This window comes from Podarcis muralis, chromosome 2 (assembly GCF_964188315.1).
Source record: "Podarcis muralis chromosome 2, rPodMur119.hap1.1, whole genome shotgun sequence".
In the NCBI taxonomy this organism is placed as follows: Eukaryota; Metazoa; Chordata; class Lepidosauria; order Squamata; family Lacertidae; genus Podarcis; species Podarcis muralis.
The window spans coordinates 33,614,087-33,632,686 of NC_135656.1; the positions used below are offsets into that span (position 1 = coordinate 33,614,087).

An 18,600-nucleotide genomic window follows, 5' to 3' on the forward strand; every position below is an offset into this window, starting at 1 on the left:
TTGCAAAAAGAATGGAGAGTAATAATCACATCCAATAAAACAGTTAAAGTGGCAATTAGGATAGCTGTGTTGGTGATAACAGAAACTTCCTGGCCTTGGTAAGTTAGCAAACACATATAGTGTGATAAATATCTTGATTCAAGTCACAGATGATAGAACCGAATTCCTGATGAAATGTAATTCAGAGAGTTTCATGCTGGAGTCTCCCTTCAGATTTCCTTTGTTCACAGACAGGCAGGTCAACAGGCATCACTGGTAGAAATTCTGTGCCAAATTGTCACTCTGTGCAGACGCTTTAGGAAACACTGCCGCTCTCATTGTGACCTCTGCCGGTTGTCCGCAATATATCCAATGCATTATTTGTGGTCTGTATTTCTGTTTGCAGGTGGAATTTTGGTGACGGCAGCCCAGAGGCAGAGACCACCCTGGCTCCTCCTTACGATGCTCAGCTGCCACGACCGGATCCACAGACAGAACGAGTTCAAGTGTCAGCAAGGGTGACCCATGCCTTCATTCAGCCAGGTGGGGAAATGGGTTTGATACTAGGAGATAACTTAGGGAGCTCAAGGAGCTTCAAGTCATGCCTTTCTCCCTGAAATGAAGAGGAGGAGACTAGATGGATGAGAAGATAGCAGCTGAGAGAGCTAAGGGGAGAAAGGTTAAAATTGGTGTGGGAAAATAGGTGCCAGGACAGGCTGACTAACCACCAGCAGGTTGAAATCTAGGAAACCAGAAGAGAACAGGTGAGGCAAAAGCATCATAGGAGATTGAGACCAAGACAGGAACACGCATATGGGAAGGGAAGCAAAGCTAATGAGGTGCACTGTAAAGTGAGGAAGGAGCTTTCCTGCTGTGTGGCAGCCGTGGGGGACTTGAGGCCCCTACACCTAAATTGACTGTCACCTGCCAATCACTTCAATCTACCGCAACAGCTTTTGTGGTTTTTCTAGGGTTAGATTTAAAATTACACCTATTTTATATACAAGCTGTGATTATTATGTACATTTTACGTATCTTACATTCTGTTCCCCCTTACAGAAAGACAGGATGTGAATCTGATAATTAAGGGTTAAAATACCCAAGGTTAGTCAAACTCAAGAGTAGACCCATTGATGTTAATGGACCTATAAGTCATGTCCATTCATTTCAACGGGTCTGTTCTGCGAGTGACTAACATTAGGCACAACCCGCATTTTAATTAACACATAAAGGAGAAACCTAGCTATGAGCAATAAATTGAAAAACATCCAGCTTCTGAAAAATTACCACTCCTGAGTGATACGTACTCATCGTTATTTCTGTAGGTGACTACACGGTCAGAGCTGAAGCCCTCAACAAGTATGAGCAAGTTCACCAAATGGCCAGAGTCTGTGCTGTCGTTCCTATAACCCTGGTGACCATACTGTCCAGTCCAACTTCTCCATTGGTTAAAGAGGTTACTCAGTTTGAGGCCTTGGTTTCTCCTTCCCTCTATGGCATATGGTATTCCTGGAACTTCGGCGATGGGTCACCTGTACAGGAGGGGCAAAATTCTACTGTGTGCTATTCCTTTGAAAAGGCCGGGATTTATAATGTGACTCTAAGAGTCAATAACAATCTCAGTGACATAACATCATGGGCATCTGTGTCTGTCAGGGAAGGAATTATGGGCCTGCACATAGTGTGCAGTGGGCCCAGTGAACTCGGTTCAGTCACAGTTGTCAATGCCACAGTTACCTCTGGCACAGATGTCAGGTGGTCTTTCGACATGGGAGATGGATCCACCTACAGAAATCTGTCACACGGTGTTGTTTCTCACATTTTTGCTGCTGAAGGAAAATACACAATAACAGTGACAGTTCACAGTGCTGCGGCCTATACCAAGGCATCCACCATAGCCAACATTTACAAACTGCGTATTAGCAGCATCCTGGCTCCTAGTTGTCTCTCCAGTGGGGAGCTGACCTTGTTCCAAGCTTTTGTGACAGGGCCAGTTAAAGGGATTATGTTCTGCTGGGATTTCCAAGATGGCCGCCCTCCCGCTGTTCATCATGGAGACCCCACGGTCCTTCACAGCTACATGTCGGCTGGGAATTACCAGGTGAATCTGACTGTCTATGGAACAATGAGCAGTGCTTCTCGTCAGCTAGCCGTTTGTGTAGAGGACAAAATCAGCTCAGTTAAGCTGTTGGCTCCAATGTCTGCTGTAGCCTTAGAGGAACCGCTTTCCTTCTTGGCTGAAGTAGATCCAGGCCCTGACCCTCAGCACCAGTACAGGTACCATTGGGATTTTGGCATCGGTGAAGACCCAGTGCCTTCTAAAACTCCAGAAATCACATTTGTGTACTTGGAGGCTGGGTTGTACGTGGTAACCGTGACTGTGTGGAACACGGTCAGCCAACAAAACGCCTCGGTAAATATCACAGCTCAGCAGGCCATTAATACCATCTCCATTCACCATAGTGGTGAAACGGGCATCTTTCTCGCTGTGGGCACTCCCTACGACTTTGTGGCTGAAGTCAGCTGGGACACTACAGCCGCATTTCAGTGGGACTTTGGAGACGCCTCACCTCATCAGGTGGGTCAAAGAGCCCCCCACACCTATAAGAAAGCAGGAGAGTTTACCATCGTGGTTGTGGGTGAGAATCTGGTCAGTCACAGGACAGCAACACTCACCATGACGGTGCTTACTCCAGTCAAGCTGTTGACTCTACATGCTGAGCAACCAGTCAGCGAGGCTGGGCAGGAAGTCACCTTCAGATCTTCTTTAGCTGCAGGGGATCGTGTTCGCTATCGCTGGGCTGTTGGTGAAACAACTGGATTCCAAGAGGGAGCAGCCATTTTCACTCACACTTTCCCCACTCTTGGCACCTTTGTGGTGTTTGCCGTAGCTGAGAATGCTGTGAGCATAGAGAAAGCAAACGTCACTGTAGAGATCCAGGAAAGAGTCCAAGGGGTGCAAATCCACAGTGAACATGTAGTGCAGGACAAGTATGTGGCCGTTGCGGAAGCCTTCTCTCTCTCCAGTGAGGTTGCTCAGGGCTCCAATGTCACCTTCCATTGGGCAGCTTTGAATGGAAAGCATCCGTTGTTTACTTCTGAAGGACAGTTGTTCTTATTCTGCCCCAATACAAGTGGGGAACTCCTGGTGGAGGTGAAAGCTGGGAATGCACTGGGTGAAGCCACCACCAGCCTTACCCTGGAAGTCTTGGAGAGAGTTCATGGTGTGAAGGTTCAATCGGCCGCTGATAATGTTGCAGTAGGAAAGCCAGTGAACCTGAACATTTCTGTGGTGTCGGGAACAGATCTCCTTTATCAGTGGAAGGTGCAGGAGGACGCACCACACCTGCTTACCACCACACCTTCCCTTTCGCACATCTATAACACCCTAGGCTCCAAGCTTGTCTTTGTCACAGTCTACAATGCCCTGGGATCCAGCAATGGCTCCACAGAACTCAGAGTGCAGGAACCTGTTTCTGGGGCAAATTTCAGCGTGGCAGGAATTATGCGACCTTTCCTCCTGAAGTCAGGCACCTCAGTAGAGCTTCTGGGCATGGTGGATGAAGGATCTGACCTTGCATGGGAATGGCGGCTACAGCGGGGGGAAGAGGAGAAGCTGATCCTCTCCCGTGGGCAGAACATCTCTCACAGATTTGAACAGTTCGGAGACTACGGAGTGTTTCTGCGGGTCTGGAATAACATTAGCGAGAGTACAGCTCTGGGTGCCATCTCTGTCCAAGACCCTGTGGCTGGACTGGCTGTGACAGTGGACAAGAGGACAGTGTGCACAGATGACGAGGTTACTTTTACACTGCGTGTGTTGAAGGGCTCGCGAGTGACCTTTGCCCTCTACTTCCCCTCGCTGGGGATTCATGTGGATAACCCTGCGGGGATCTTCCACTTTCCTTTTCCAGTGAAAGGTGACCAGCAGGTGCTGGCATCTGCTTACAACAGTGTTAGTAATCAGACAGATACTGTCATGGTGAAGGTCTTGGAGAAGGTGAAGGGGCTGCACCTCTTAGATGATTGTCCACCCATTCTGGAAGCCAACAAAGAACTTACACTCCGAGCAGCCGTGCAAGCTGGAGAGAACATTGCTTTCTCCTGGGCATTTCGGCTCCCTGGGCTGCCCGACTATAATGTCACAGGCCAGCAGGTGACGTATACCCCCTCTGGCAAAGACAATTTAACCATTCTGATTGAGGCCACCAATGCTTTCTGTGCAGACACTCTCCTGGTGGTAAGAACGTTAGAGGTGCCGGTAGTGACTGTTAACCTGTCCAGCAATGGCTCCAGGACATTTGTCAATCAAACCGTGACATTTGATGTAATGGCGGTTGGTGGCAGCAACCTTCACATGGAGTGGAATTTTGGGGACTCGCCCGAAACCTTCGCCAGTGAAGGAGATCAGAGAGTATTTCACAAATATCGCCAAGCTGGTGATTTCTTGGTAGAAGTGAGAGTCTACAACAACGTCAGTTTTGTCTTGGCCCAGTCAAAAGTAACTGTGGAGCAGCTGCTCTGTGAAAGCCCTACTCTGAAGCTGGTTGAGCCTCTCTCTGTGATCTCCAAATCTTTCACCACCTACTTTGAGGCTGATGTCGACTTGAAACAATGCACAGCCTACCGGGCGTTGTATCGGTGGGAGATATTCCGCAGCTGCAGCTGTGATGCTCCGTCCAAGACCAATGCAGTCTCATTACCGCATGTAGATGTGCTAACCCCTCGCCTTGTGCTCCCCAAGTTCTCTCTGGACGTTGGTCCTCACTGCCTGCTTTTCACTATCTCTCTGGAGAACACACCCTTGGCCCAGATGGCTTGCAGTGACTTGACTGTGCTTTCCAGCAAGCTAGTTCCAGTCATCCAAGGAGGATCCTGGAGGAGAGGGACAACCAAAATGGATCTAGTTCTAGATGGAAGCAAGTCATATGACCCTGATGTGGAGAAGGGTGGAAGCTCCTCTCTGGCGTACCACTGGGACTGTCAACTGGAGGTAAGAAGAGGACCTGGAATGGCAGCAAGAAGACACATTGTTTAGACCAGGGTTTCCCAAACTAGGGTCTCCAGCTCTTTTTGAACTACTCCATCCCTGACCCTGCTAGCTAGGGATGATGTGAGTTGTAGTCCAAAAAGTTTGGGAAATCCTGGTCTGATTAACTAATGAGAAGCATAACCTGAAAAGGTGGGTTTTCCTTTATATGAAGGCTTTAATGCAGGGGTGGTGAAACAGGATCCTGCTGGAGGGCCAAATCCAGAAGTGACCGGTTCCCCAGAGGCCACTTTGTCAGGTGGGAGGAGTTACCCAACTGTCAATCACCTACCATCACATATTGCTTGGTGATTCAAACTTTGCAGCCATGGCTTAAATTCAACACTTTGTAAATTTGGTGCTTCTCTATGTCAAATTCAGAAGGCACCAAATTTCCAGCAGCTGGAAATGAAGAAACAACAGTGTACTTTGAGTATGCTCCCAGTTCATTTTGCATTTGGAGCTATGGCTTTACCTGCCTAGCACCCTGTTTTATTTCCTTTGCTTTCCTGCCCTTTAAAAGCTGTTATACCAGGAGAGCATTCCCCTTGTCCATTCTCACTTCTTTTGTATGAGAGAGAAGACTGAGCCTCACTTTACAGGGGCCTGTTGTGTTGTCCTAACTTTTTGGGAGGGTAGGGAGAGGACCATGGCACTGGGGCAGAGAACCTGGGAGGAAGAGCCTCCAGGTGCTTCAGAACATAAGGCCAGGCTCAGCTCTCACAAATTTCTACTTTAATTGTATGCCAGCTTTCAAAAGTCTGTTGCTTCATAAGATTTCACCTTACACTCCCCCTCCCCACCCCTGCAGCCTCAATTTCAGCATCAGAGCAGAAATTAGTTAATGCAAAAGGCTCTTAACTGGACTTCTCTCTGCCACAGGCACTTAATGTGTCCACAACTTTATGTGGCTTCCCTGCTATGGCAGGCATGGACAGAGTGATTGTCCCACACTCCGTGCTGAATCAAGGAGCAACTTACCACTTCAACCTTACTGTGAGGAAGCCTGGTAAAGATCCTGCTTGGGTGACACAGACGGTGAGCTTGGCTTTACAGGGGTACCTCGGGTTACAGATGCTTCAGGTTACAGACTCCGCTAACCCAGAAATAGTACCTTGGGTTAAGAACTTTGCTTCAGGATGAGAACAGAAATCGCATGGCGGTGGTGCAGCAGCAGCAGCAGGAGGCCCCATTAGCTAAAGTGGTACCTCAGGTTAAGAACAGTTTCAGGTTAAGAACAGACCTCCAAAACGAATTAAGTTCTTAACCCAAGGTACCACTGTATTGCATTCTCTAGTCTCATGTGGCCACTCTGACTTCCCCCCATATAAATTGACAGAAACAGACAGACACAGACAGATGGACACAGTGAACATGTAGTGCAGGACAAGTATGTGGCAGTCGCTGGTGGTTGCTTATAGGGAGTCTTTTTGAAGAGTTGGCTGAGGGGAAAATGCTCTTAAAAGTGAAACATTTTACCCTCTGCATAAAAGGGTAGTCTGGAAAGAAAGAAAGAAAGAAAGAAAGAAAGAAAGAAAGAAAGAAAGAAAGAAAGAAAGAAAGAAAGAAAGAAAGAAAGAGTTCTGTTTACAAACAGAGCTTTTTCTTTCTTTCCACAGAACACAGTCTGAATGCAAGCCGCTCCATCCAGCCCCCTCAGCTGCACTAGGGAGTTCCTGAAGGGGAGTGATTCCTCCCTGCTGACTTGGACAGTTAGTTCCTGTCTTCTTGTATCAAAGACATAGATCAAAGACTGCCATGCTGAATGACCTCTTCTTTTCTCTTTGACAAAGAAACACAATGTACGTAGGGATGCCAAATGGCAAGGAAAGTACTGAGCCCTGGAATAATGCTCAAATGCACATATTCTTGCTATGAAGCTGGCAAGCCCAGTCAAGACCAAATGTTAGGATTTAGCACTCAGGGACAAGTGCAGTATGGGCAAACCCCCTAGACACACTACTGGCTTTTGTCCACACTCTGACGGACCCTTCACCACAGTTCTGTTACGTTGCCTGGGAGAGGTCCAAGGGACTCCTCCATTGCTGGACATCTTGCTCCTCTTCTGTAGGGTCGCGTTTCTCCATTTGTACCAACTAGCCCGCTGTGTCTTGATTTGGGGCTGACTTTAATATTGACTTGGGTGTCCTCTGGCAGGTTTCGATCACATCTAGCCAGATCCTGCCTGTGACCCTGGAGTGCCGTTCCTGCAGTGCTTTGTCAAGCTACGAGGTCAGCAGCAGCATCCATGTCACGCTGTCTGGACGGTGCGAAAGCTGCGACAATGGAACGCTGGTGAGATGCTCTCTTCTGATTCCAGGGCTATAGAGCAGCAGGGGTTTAGTTGCGCTTAAAAAGAGGCGCCATTCTGATGTATCGTGATCTGTGCTGTCTGGCCCTTGCAGTACATCTGGAGAGCTCGGAGTTCTGATGGCCAGCCTTTGACCTTGGACAATGTGACCACTTCCACTGGGGACTCCAACCGGGACCTGGTGATCAGGCAGGGGGTCCTGCAGGATGGAGTGAACTACACTTTCACTGTTTTGGTCACTCAGCCTAGAGGACAGCTCTGGGGAGAAGCCAGCATCACCCTCACCCCAAATCACCCACCCAGGGGAGGGCTCTGCATTCTGAGACCAGAAAACAATATCTACATCTTGGAGACACCAGTTAGATTTCAGTGCATGGGTAAGTAACGCAACAAGATTTCCCCAGTGGGGATCTCAGTGCCGTTAAAGAACTGGAACAGCTGCATCTCAAGGAGCTGTCCTTTGGAAGCTGTTTGAGCTCCACTTTTGTGGAAGCTGCAGGCAGGGAGGGCAGTCTTGTCATTTAGGCTCCATAGGCACCTGGGTCATGTGTAATTTTGCCTGCCAGACCACTAGACAGTAACTTATGTGTGTGAGTATAGACATAGACTAGCATTGCATGGAATTCATTCATGGCTCAGGCTGTGTTGGAGCCAGATTGATTCATATTCTCATGTGACCAAGCTGAAGTGATGTATACCTTTACACCTCCTTCATCTGATATCCTTCTGCATCTCCTGCTCTGACTCTTTCAGGTTGGATGGATGAGGACAGCAGCCCAACGCAGCAGCAGCAGCAGCTGATCTACACCCTGACTGCCGAAATGTGCTCCCCTCACAGCAGCCATTGTTGGCACTCCTGCCTGTATCGAGGGGTCAAGTCTGCCTTCAGCATCTTCCTGCCCGCAGGCGCTCTTGGCAACCAATCCAGTGTCAACATCCTAGTTGAGCTGGAGGATTCACGGGGAGCAAAAACCTTGGCATTGAACCAGTAAATGTGGGACCTCTTTGGGATGGGCCGGGCAGGAGATCTCTGTGCCTTGTTCTTCCAGAGACTCAGGAAGAGAAAAAAAAGAACAGGCAGGAGAAGACAGCATGCTGTGCTGTGCTGTGCTGTGTTGCTGTCCTAACAGTGGAATCACTGCCACTTGCCAGGACAGAATGGGGGGAGGGTGGCAAGATCTGGGCTGCGTTGATGCACAAGCAGAGCCAATCTGGCACTCCCTCCAGCACACCCACACAGCCCTAACCTTGCTAACATCCACCCCCTGTACTTTTCTACGAAATGGCAGTAATGCTGCTGTCAAGAGGGAGGCAGCACAGCACTGCCACTGGCAGACAGAGTTGCTTTTGCAAGACTTATTTCTACCTGGAGAGAGATTAAAGCTGCAGTCATTGTGTTACTTCCTTGAGGACAGTTCTGTTTCCGATTATGAGGTTACTATGGCATTCAGTACTTGAGGATGGTAGCAAAACCTTTCTAAGTGTGGCTTGCACGGGCAGGGAGGAGGGAGGGATGCTTGCAAAGTGTGTTTGCGCTTACAAAGTGTATTTGCAAAGTGTGTCCGCTCTCCCTGAGAGCCAGTGTGGTCTAGTGGTTAAGAGTGGTAGACTCGTAATCTGGGGAACTGGGTTCGCGTCTCCGCTCCTCCACATGCAGCTGCTGGGTGACCTTGGGCCAGTCACACTTCTCTGAAGTCTCTCAGCCTCACTCACCTCACAGAGTGTTTGCTGTGGGGGAGGAAGGGAAAGGAGAATGTTAGCCACTTTGAGACTCCTTCGGGTAGTGATAAAGCGGGATGTCAAATCCAAACTCTTCTTCTTCTTCTCTCCCTTTCAGAACCCTGACTCTCACCATGCCTGAACTGCCTTCAGGATTCAACACCATAACCAGCTGGTTGAAGAAGAAGAGCCAGTCAGAGCTGTGGGGTGTGGTCCAGCAAGGAAACCCACAGGAGGTGATTCCGTACTCCTTGGCTCTCATAAGCCTGCTGAATCACGTAAGCACTTGCTTGGGGGGGGGGGGAGAGAACCCTTTACATCTGCGTACAGGTTAACAATGCTTGCACACCCAGGAACTTGAGATTCTCAAGGTCACGGTCCCATCCACAGCTAGGATCTGTTGTGCAGAGTTAGGAAAAAGGGTATTCTCCACCGTGACACCCCAGTTGTGGCATTCCCTCTGTTTGCACTTGCCCATTTCTTTGTTAACACTTAGGTGCCAGCCGAAGACACACTAACCCTAGCTTGGGGGGGGGGGTGGATGGAGTGAACTTGGCGCCTGACAGTGAATGAGGTTGTGATATGGAAATTGGCTGGTGTGTTGTTTTTTGTATCTTCACTGTCGATTGAATTATTCAAGTTTTGTCAGGCCATGTTCTACTTTGCCCTGATATCCTTTGGGGAGGAAAGGTGATACACAAATATAATTAATAATAAAAAGCACTTTAAAAAATACGTATCATCTCCATTTGGGCAGGTTTTCTTTTTCTTTTTGGCAGTATTCTGTTCCAGCAGAGGTGATTTGGCCACATGTGGTTTTTTTCCAGGACTTTGGAAGAGGGTATAGCATGAAGGAGCTGAGGGACCGCATCTCCATCCGCAGCAATGTCACAGCAGCTCTGGCCTCCCTGAATATCTCCAGTGTGAAGGATGTTGCTCAGCTTAGCGCTGCACTGAGGGCTTGTGTGGTAGGACTCCTCCAGTAGATGTTTTGTCATTGCTCTGTTGGAGTCAGAGAAGGTGTTGCGATGATGGCCCACAATATTTGGGACCCTGCGGCAGAAAATCCAAATGGCAGTAAATATAACAATAAGCTGACTAGCTATTTGCTGTCCTTTCATAGTAATCCCCTCCCCAAGAAATCTGTGCTAGAGCTAGTGATATAAAAGGATCTGTTGGTTTTCCAATCTTAAATTCAGGTTTTTCACATTCTGCAGCATTTTGGGATATATCCCCAAATCCTGCAGAAAGTGATGTGTGATAATTCCTCTGTATCTTAGGGTCTCAGCCACACTTCTGCTTGACCCACTCATTTCCCAGGAAAACCCCACTCTTTAGCTCTAAATTAGAACATAGAGTCATAGAATTGTAGAGTTGGAAGGGACCACCAGACTCTCCTAGTCCCTGGAATCTTTTGCCCAATGTGGGGCCCAAACCTACAACCTTGAGAGTCTTATGCTTTACTGACTGAGCTATCCCAGCTGACAATTGCTGTTTGCTCCAGCTGAGTGCTAAAGAGCAGATTTCTCCAGAAAGGCAAGAGGCAGTCCGGATTAGCCCTTAGTGTTAATTTCCCCCAATAAACACATTTATATATGTAGTTTTGACTGTGCACGTTTTTGCAAGATGCATTCCCTAATTTATTGCAGTTTCGTATGTTGTTTTCAGAGACATATTCATGTTTATGTACACTTTCTCCATAGATATCCATTTTTGTAAACACTCTTTGGAGAAGTGCATCACAAAATTTGGATAACTCTGAATTTAGGATATTTGTGTTTCAGTTTGCATATTGTTCTAGAAAGTGTGGATTTGATGGATTCAGCTTTAAATGCTGAATTTCTCCTCCCTCCCTCGCTAGCTAAAGCTGAGCTGATAGTTTTAACATGCCATTGTCCATCTCAGGAGCTTTCTCTCTTTCCTTAAGCAGAAGAGAAAAAATTATCACTCAGAGTAAGAGCAACCATCTGCCTCCCGCAGCATCTTATCTTTCTTGGTTGTCACGAGTGCTGCCATTCTGCTCATGCAGCAGACTTCTGCTTGTGCAATGCAGCTTCTCCCCTCTTCTCCTCTCACTTGCACACCTGCACACATTGACACGCACTCAGCTGGGGGACCAGAGCAGATTTCGCAAGCAGAGAAAGAGAGGAAAGGGAAGTCCCATGGGATACAACCCCGTTTGTAATATGCCTAGAGCCTTATTGATCTATTTATTTTAGTATGCAACAAACAAACAAATCATTCTGAGTGATGGAAGGAAACTAATGGGGTCTGGGGGAGCGGGAGGCTCACTTGATGTGTCCTTTCAAAGAGAGCAATTGTGTGTTTGGGCAAGCAGTGAATAAGTCCTCTTTCCCCCCTGCAACACCAGGCATTCCCAGAAGAGCTCAGCCTTGGATCTCGTACCCAGATGCTGGAAGCTGCCAAGAGAATGATCCAAGTTATCCACAGCGAGACAAAAGAAGGTCACGAAACCCCCGCCTCCGCTGGCAACAGCATCTTGGCAATCCTGGGTAGGCAACAAAGGGCAGACGACTGCCATAACTACAGGGGCAGCACTTGGGCTGTTCAGGAGCTGTGATTCAATCTCTGTCTCCACTCCTGCCCCTGGTCCTCCCCTTTCTAGCCCCTGCAGCCAGCAGAAGCAAAACAACTTGCTGGCTTCCTTTATTTAGATTTTTAAAATGGCACCACAAACCTAAAGGACTAGGGTGGGCTTTGTAGGTTAATAAAACCTCAGGCCAAGCTACGTTATACCCATGGCCTGTCTTCCCCTCTACTCATCAAATTGTTCATCATAGTGCAGAAGGAAAAAAGTGGACAGAACTTCCTCCTGGTGTGGCTTCTTTCCATGAATATTCCCAAATTATATTCCTGTTGCGTATAAACAACTTATTCTTCTACCAACTCTTATTAAGAAATTTCTCCCGTGACTTCCTTTTATCCTTTGCCTTTGTTCTCACGCTGCCCCTTAAAGAAAGGATAAGCATCTGTTTTCCTTATCAATGCCAAGGGCTGACTCCAAAAAGTCAAATACCTAAGTCGTATCATTACATTACATAGCAACAGTGAACAATGGCCATGACACGCATGCTAAGCAAAAGTCTCTTGCAGACCATATGCACATGGATTTCTGGGAGCTGCTTAAAGAATTCTGGCCTTTTTTGTTTTCCTTATTTTTTATTATTACTTATGTGCAGTTGGTATGAAGAAAAGCTACCTTTCCTGGCAGATTTGTCAGAGAAGACTGTTATGTACTGAGTTGAATAGGATCCAAAATGCAGGAGTATGATTGGTCCACAGGAGCCACCCAATCCAGCTCCAGGTGGAAGTGAATCCGCAACCTGATTGGCCTACAGGAGAATCCTGGAATTAGCCAATCACGTGGGGCCCATTGTGTAAATAATGTATATAAAGCAGACATTCTGAGGGAACTTCCATTCTTCCTCACCACTATGAGCTGAATAAAGAGCATGAAATCCACTCTCAACTCCAAGTATATTTCAAGACACAATGAAAACCTACTGTGAGTGGGCCCTTCTCTCAGGTCATTAAGCAAACATAATCCCTTGAAGGGAGATTGTGAAAACAGGTATAGGAGTGAGCGGCTATAAAGGACTGCATCTCTTGATATGTTATCATGTTGCTCCTAGGAATAATGTTAACTACTGAAGACACAAGACTGCACATGGTGGCGAACGACCGCGTGTCGAAGGAACCAACCCTCAGGAATTGGGTCTCCTTGGCTTTCAATCTCACTCGTGCTCTGATGAGGTCCTTGATGAAGTCCCGAGTGCTGAATGAGGAGACTCTGTCGCTCTCCGTCTCCGAGATCCACGTTCGGGGGAAAAGGGCGGATGCCAGCAATTTGCTGTGCACGAGTGCCTCTGCGGAGTGCCTCTTCTCTGTGCCCAGGATGCTTGCCAAACAGCTGGCAGAAAGCCAGGAGGTGGTGCAGGTCACCATGGACCTTGCCATCAACCCCTTCCCTTTCAACTACTACTCCAACTCTGCTATTTCCACCCGCCTTGCACTTCTGGAGTTCGCCACTCCAGCAGGAGTGCCAATCTCAGTTGCCAACCTGCCTAAGGAGAGAGCCATCAGCCTGCGATTACCTGCTGGACAGCAGAAGCTGCAAGACTTGCCCCAAACACTATTGGTCATCCCACCAGGAGACTCTGTTAACTTCACTGTGAAAATTGCATCAGGCAGCAACGTGACAGGGACACACGTCCATGTCAGTTTCACTGTGATGGAGGGTAAGTGTGGCAAGGAAAAGTGGGAGGGAATAGTGGAGAATGCTCAGGTAAGTGAGACTCAGGAGTTTCTTTCACAATGTCCTTATACTCCATTGGTGAGCATCAATGTGGCACTTCCTCTTCCAAACCTGTTTTATCTCTCCTTTGATATGTAATTTTCTCTAGCTCGTACAAGTTACTGAAACGATCCTATCCTTTCTTCCCAGGCTTCGGATTCAGCCAGGAGGTTCCCTCCCTTTATCTTTACGGACATAATGCTCCATCTCCCAATGAGTTCCACTACACCTTGAAGGAGGAAATTGCCTTTTCTAATGGTCTGGAGGAAAACCACAGTAGGGACGTCACCCTCTTAATTTCTCCTCTGTAAGTGTTGTTTATTTATACTCCGCCCTTCCTGGTTCAAAAACTGGGCTCAGGGCAGCTAACAACAAATTTAAAACACTTTAAAACACTTAATTATAAAATACAGTATAAAAACATGAATTACAATAAAAATAAAAAATCAATTAGATAATCCCCAGGGCTAGCTGGCTGAATTGGTCCTACTTGGGCCAGCGAGGAGGTCAGGGGAGAATTAGCTGTGGGGTCTCAGAGTGGGTGATCTTCATAAAAGGGGAGGGGGAGCGAAGAAAAGGGAAATAAAAGATCAGGCTGGATTCAAATTAAAGGCCAGGCAGAATAACTCTGTCTTACAGGCCTGACAGAAGGAGGTTAAATACTGAAGGGCCCTTGTCTCATGGGGCAGAGCATTTCACCAGGTCGGAGCCATCACTGAAAAGGCCCTGCCCCTGGTGGAGGATAGTCTGGCTTCCTTAGGGCCCAGGACCTCTAAACTATGGTTATTCATGGACCTTAAGGTCCTCTGCGGGGCATACCAGGAGAGACGGTCCTGTAGATATGAGGGCCCTAAGCCACAAAGGGCTTTAAAGGTCAAGACCTAGCATGTCTGACCCTGAGGCTGTTCCCATCCCAATTCCTTGAGCTGTTGTCACTGTTGAACCTCGAGCCAAAGAGGGGAGTGCCTGGTCCACACTAGTAAATGCCTGCCCATCACTAGCCGCTCCTAATATGTCTCCAGTGCAGATAGATGCTCGCTGAGCATAGAATGGGAGATGACACTGGTTGTAAGGGTCGGATCACTTCTGAGCAGTGGTGGATTTATATATAAACTAAACAAGCTATAGCTTAGGGTCCCACTCTCTTGGGCCCCCCCAAAAAATTCACTATTAATATACTTCTTCTTAATTAATAATAATAATAATAATGATGATGATGATAATGATAAATTTTATTTGTATCCCGCCCTCCCCTGCCGAAGCTGGGCTCAGAGCAGCTAACATCATATAAAACACAATATACATAAAAACAAACAATCGATTAAAATGCATCCCAAAATTAATTCAAATAAATTAAAATTAAAATTAGACTGGAAAAATGGCCATCCTCAGGTTAAAATTGAAAGCTGTTAATACTTGCCAAGACCAGCTATCTCCACTGATATTATAAGGACCTGTGAGCAGGCTGGGAAACCTCCTTTGTACTTGTTCATACAAAGAGAAAATGAGTTAGACTGAACCCTGGCCAAAGGCCTGGCAGAACAGTTCTGTCTTGCAGGTCCTGCAAAAAGATGTCAAATCTCCTTGCGGCCCTGGTCTCTTGTGAGAGAGCATTCCACCAGGCTGGGGCCATGACCGAAAAGGCCCTAGCTCTGGTCGAGGTCAGTCTAATCTCCCTGGGGATCTTCAGGGTGTTGTTATTTGTAGACCGTAAGGTCCTCCGTGGGGCAAACCAGGAGAGGCGGTCCCATAGGTACGAGGGTCCTAGGCCATATAGGGCTTTAAAGGTTAAAACCAGAACCTTAAACCTGATCCTGTAATTGTATTTCAGTTCAACAATTGCTTTGATAAAATACATATTTTGTTATGTGCAAATGGCTTTAGATACCTATTAGGCCCATAAATTACCATATAGCATATATTCAACACAAAAGACAGCAAAAAAAATTGTTGTTGACAAAGGACAGCTGGACATATAAAAGACCCCATTACCTTCAGTAGCTTAGGGCTTCATCAAACCTAAATCCAGTCCTGCTTCTCATATCGAGCATTCAAAGGACATGAAAGCATGTTCTCCTTGGGGCAGTGCTCCTTGTCCCCTCTGATCAAAACTGGAGAGATTATTTACATTCCCTGTAGTGTTAGTTAATACAGAGGTAGCTGTTATGAACTTGTGCTAATTTTGTGGCTGTCAACCTCTTCCATCCAGTCACCATCTCAATGAGACTCATCAGGAATACTACATCAACATCACCAATCGCTTCTGCCATTCCCCCGTCCACGCCAGCGTCTCTGTTTTTGCCAGCCTTTGCCAGTACTTCCATTTTCCCAGCATGCAGTGGAGTGCAGATGGAGTGACCCCAACAGCTGCCACCAGCCCCAAGGAGATTGTCTGCCTGACGGAGCATCTCACTGTCTTTGGGGGTAGCCTCTTTGTGCCTCTTCACAGTGTTGTCTTCTTGCCACCGGTAAGAACTTCCTTTTCAGTTAGACATGCAGAGGGAAGATGAGTGGGCAAGGCTCCCATCAGTTGGTGGGCAACATCTTGTTAACATTGATCTCCTTGAGATACGCATGGCCCTAATGGGGAAGATATTCCAGGCCTGAGCTACTTGGGATCCTCCTCACTGAATATCACGCTCCAGCCATGTATAGAGAGACCCACCAAATGCTGTTTTGGCAGTCCCAGGCAAGCAAGCCAAAATGCCCAGGATTTTGTATATTCTTTACTACCCGTGGTACTACCTGTGGTACTACTACCCGTGGTAGCCGTGAGCTACCACCCGTGACTGGTATGAGTTGTGTGCGTATCACAAGCTGTTTAATCGGTTTTCCCAAAACACAACAAACTTCAGGTGTCAAGAATGAAGTGACGTAACATCCATTATGATGACCAATGAAGCACACTAACCCAAAGGAAGAATTAAATAAAACGCCTGCAGGATACATTTAAAAATAATAATAATAATTGTGGAGCTTGGAAGATCAAACATATGTGCAGCCTATTAGAGTTGCAGAAAACAAACAGAAGTTGCAGCTTTTGTGGCCTGATGTATTGTAATGCATGGTCCGCAATGACTTGGAAACAGAAAGCCTTCTCTCCTTTAGAGTATGGGTAAGAAGCATCATCGGCTTGGCTTTAATGTGAGATCAGCAAAGCAAGGGATGGCTTGGGGAGAGAGGGGGCAGGATGGTGGGGTGCATTTCACTCCTGTTGAATTGCGTGGTGTGTAAACCATGTAGAGATTTGTTTAAATATGAGTGGTATATTAAGTGTCCAAAAATATAAATAAAGGCCTATGCAGAACTGGCTAAACTGACATACAAACTGCGAGATAAGGACAACTGTGACTTCAAAGAAGAATGGGAACTTTTTGCAAACTATCTAAAAAGACAACAAAATGAACTGGACTCCTTGGCAGGTTTTGAATAAACATACACAAATTTATTGATGGTTAATATAGTAGATAGACAATATAAAGATTTATACCATTTTACAGTATGCAGAGAACAATATGTGTTGAGAAATCAGAGTGAGGAACTGAGAGAAGTCTTGGGGGGGAGGGAGGGTTCATTCGGGAGGTGGGAGGTAAAGGGAAAAAATAATGAATATGATATGTTTTGATATGTTGAAATTGTGTGTGTGATATATATATATATATATATATATATATATATATATATATATGCAGGTTTTGGTGTCCTCGGGTGTCTTCCCGTGTAAAAGTTGGGGTGTCTAGGCGACGTTTCGACGAGGTCTCACTCGTCATCTTCAGGCTGGTGCTTTCGGCTTCTTGTTACTGGAACAGAGCAGGATCTCAGTGTTTGAGTTCCTATAAATACTGTTGAGGAGGTGTGGTGTATAGCCTCCAATGTTCTGGGCAGAGAGGAAGTTCCCAGGCTAGTGTGCCTTTTCTTCTTTTGTTCCTTGATTGCTTGAGGGATATCTTGAGTGATTTCTTGAGTGATATCCTGAGTACCACTTAGGTGGGTCATTAGGTGTGGATTAGTTGCTAAAGCCTTTGTGTCTTGACCTCTTGAACTTTGTGAAGAGTTTTTCTGAGAAGATGGCTGTACTGCATTTAGTTGTGCTCTGGCTTGGCTTCGTGTATAGGGGCGAGCTGTGGTTTTGTGGCCTGTGCCAGCCAGATCTGTGTAGGGATTGCAGGGGGGTGCAGCATCCGGAGGTGCCACCATGGTTTGGCTACTGGATGGTGTCTGTAATTTATCTGTGGAGAGGGTCTGGGTTTGGGTCTGGTGTGGTTGATTGGTGATGGCGTTCTGTGTGCCTCTGGATCTGGTGTCAGTTTTTGTGGGGAGGGCTAATTTCCAGATGTCTGGCAAGCGGGATGTGTCGTCACGCTTGTTCATGTTGTGAGGGTGTTTCTCTATCTCGATGGCTTCCATGATTATTCTCTTGTGGTGATGTTCCATGTTAGAGAGCAATTTGGAATCTGCAAAATTAATTTCGTGTCCTGTTTCTTTCATGTGTTGGAAAAGAGAGGAAGTTTTTTCTTCTTTTTTGACGGCATTCTTGTGTTCTGCGATACGTGCATTTATTCGTCTGTTTGTTTGTCCAATGTACGTGGCTGGGCAGACTTTGCAGGGTATTTCATAGACCCCTTGGTTTTCCAACTGGATTTTATCCTTGGGGTTTCTGAGGATATTGGCTATTTTTTGGTTGGCGCAAAAGGCTGTTTTGATATTGTGTTTATGGAGGATTTTGCTAATTTTATCTGTAGTGCCCTTGATATAAGGAAGGAGGGCCATGCCATTGTTTTCTTCTGTGTCTTGGTTTTTGGGGGGTGTTTCTTTTTGGATTAGCTTCGTAACCCTGTTTTGCTGGTATCCATTGGCAATTAACACATTTGAGAGATTCTGTAACTCAGTTGTCAAGTGGTCTTTGTCAGCCAGGCGTTTGGTTCTGGAGATGAGAGTCTTGGCTACGGAGTTTATTTGTGCAGGGTGGTGGTGTGATTGTGCATGTAAGTAGCGGTTGGTGTGTGTTTTTTTCCGGTAGATAGTGTGTCCTAGGGAGCCATCAGGTTTTTTGTAGATTAGGACGTCAAGGAAGGGAAGTTGGTTGTTGGCTTCTATTTCCATAGTGAATTGTATTTTGGGGTGTAGGCTGTTGAGATGTGTGAGGAAGCTGTCCAGTTTTTCCTTCCCGTGTGGCCAAATTACAAAGGTGTCGTCAACATATCTGAGCCAAAGTTTAGGTTTGTGTTCTGACTTGTCTAAAGCATT

General features: G+C 46.7%; 1 protein-coding gene across 1 annotated transcript in view; it reads left to right on the forward strand.

Moving 5' to 3' along the window:
- LOC114592840 (polycystin-1-like) overlaps positions 1-18,600 on the forward strand; it is a 78,374-nt gene that overhangs the window by 23,607 nt on the left and 36,167 nt on the right. The window contains exons 15-26 of the mRNA XM_077924175.1: positions 386-522; positions 1,305-4,972; positions 5,891-6,046; positions 7,166-7,303; positions 7,414-7,696; positions 8,073-8,307; positions 9,157-9,316; positions 9,866-10,006; positions 11,410-11,551; positions 12,692-13,297; positions 13,504-13,660; positions 15,563-15,821. Coding sequence (XP_077780301.1) covers positions 386-522; positions 1,305-4,972; positions 5,891-6,046; positions 7,166-7,303; positions 7,414-7,696; positions 8,073-8,307; positions 9,157-9,316; positions 9,866-10,006; positions 11,410-11,551; positions 12,692-13,297; positions 13,504-13,660; positions 15,563-15,821 — 6,082 coding nt within the window. The remainder of the gene's footprint in view (positions 1-385; positions 523-1,304; positions 4,973-5,890; positions 6,047-7,165; positions 7,304-7,413; positions 7,697-8,072; positions 8,308-9,156; positions 9,317-9,865; positions 10,007-11,409; positions 11,552-12,691; positions 13,298-13,503; positions 13,661-15,562; positions 15,822-18,600) is intronic.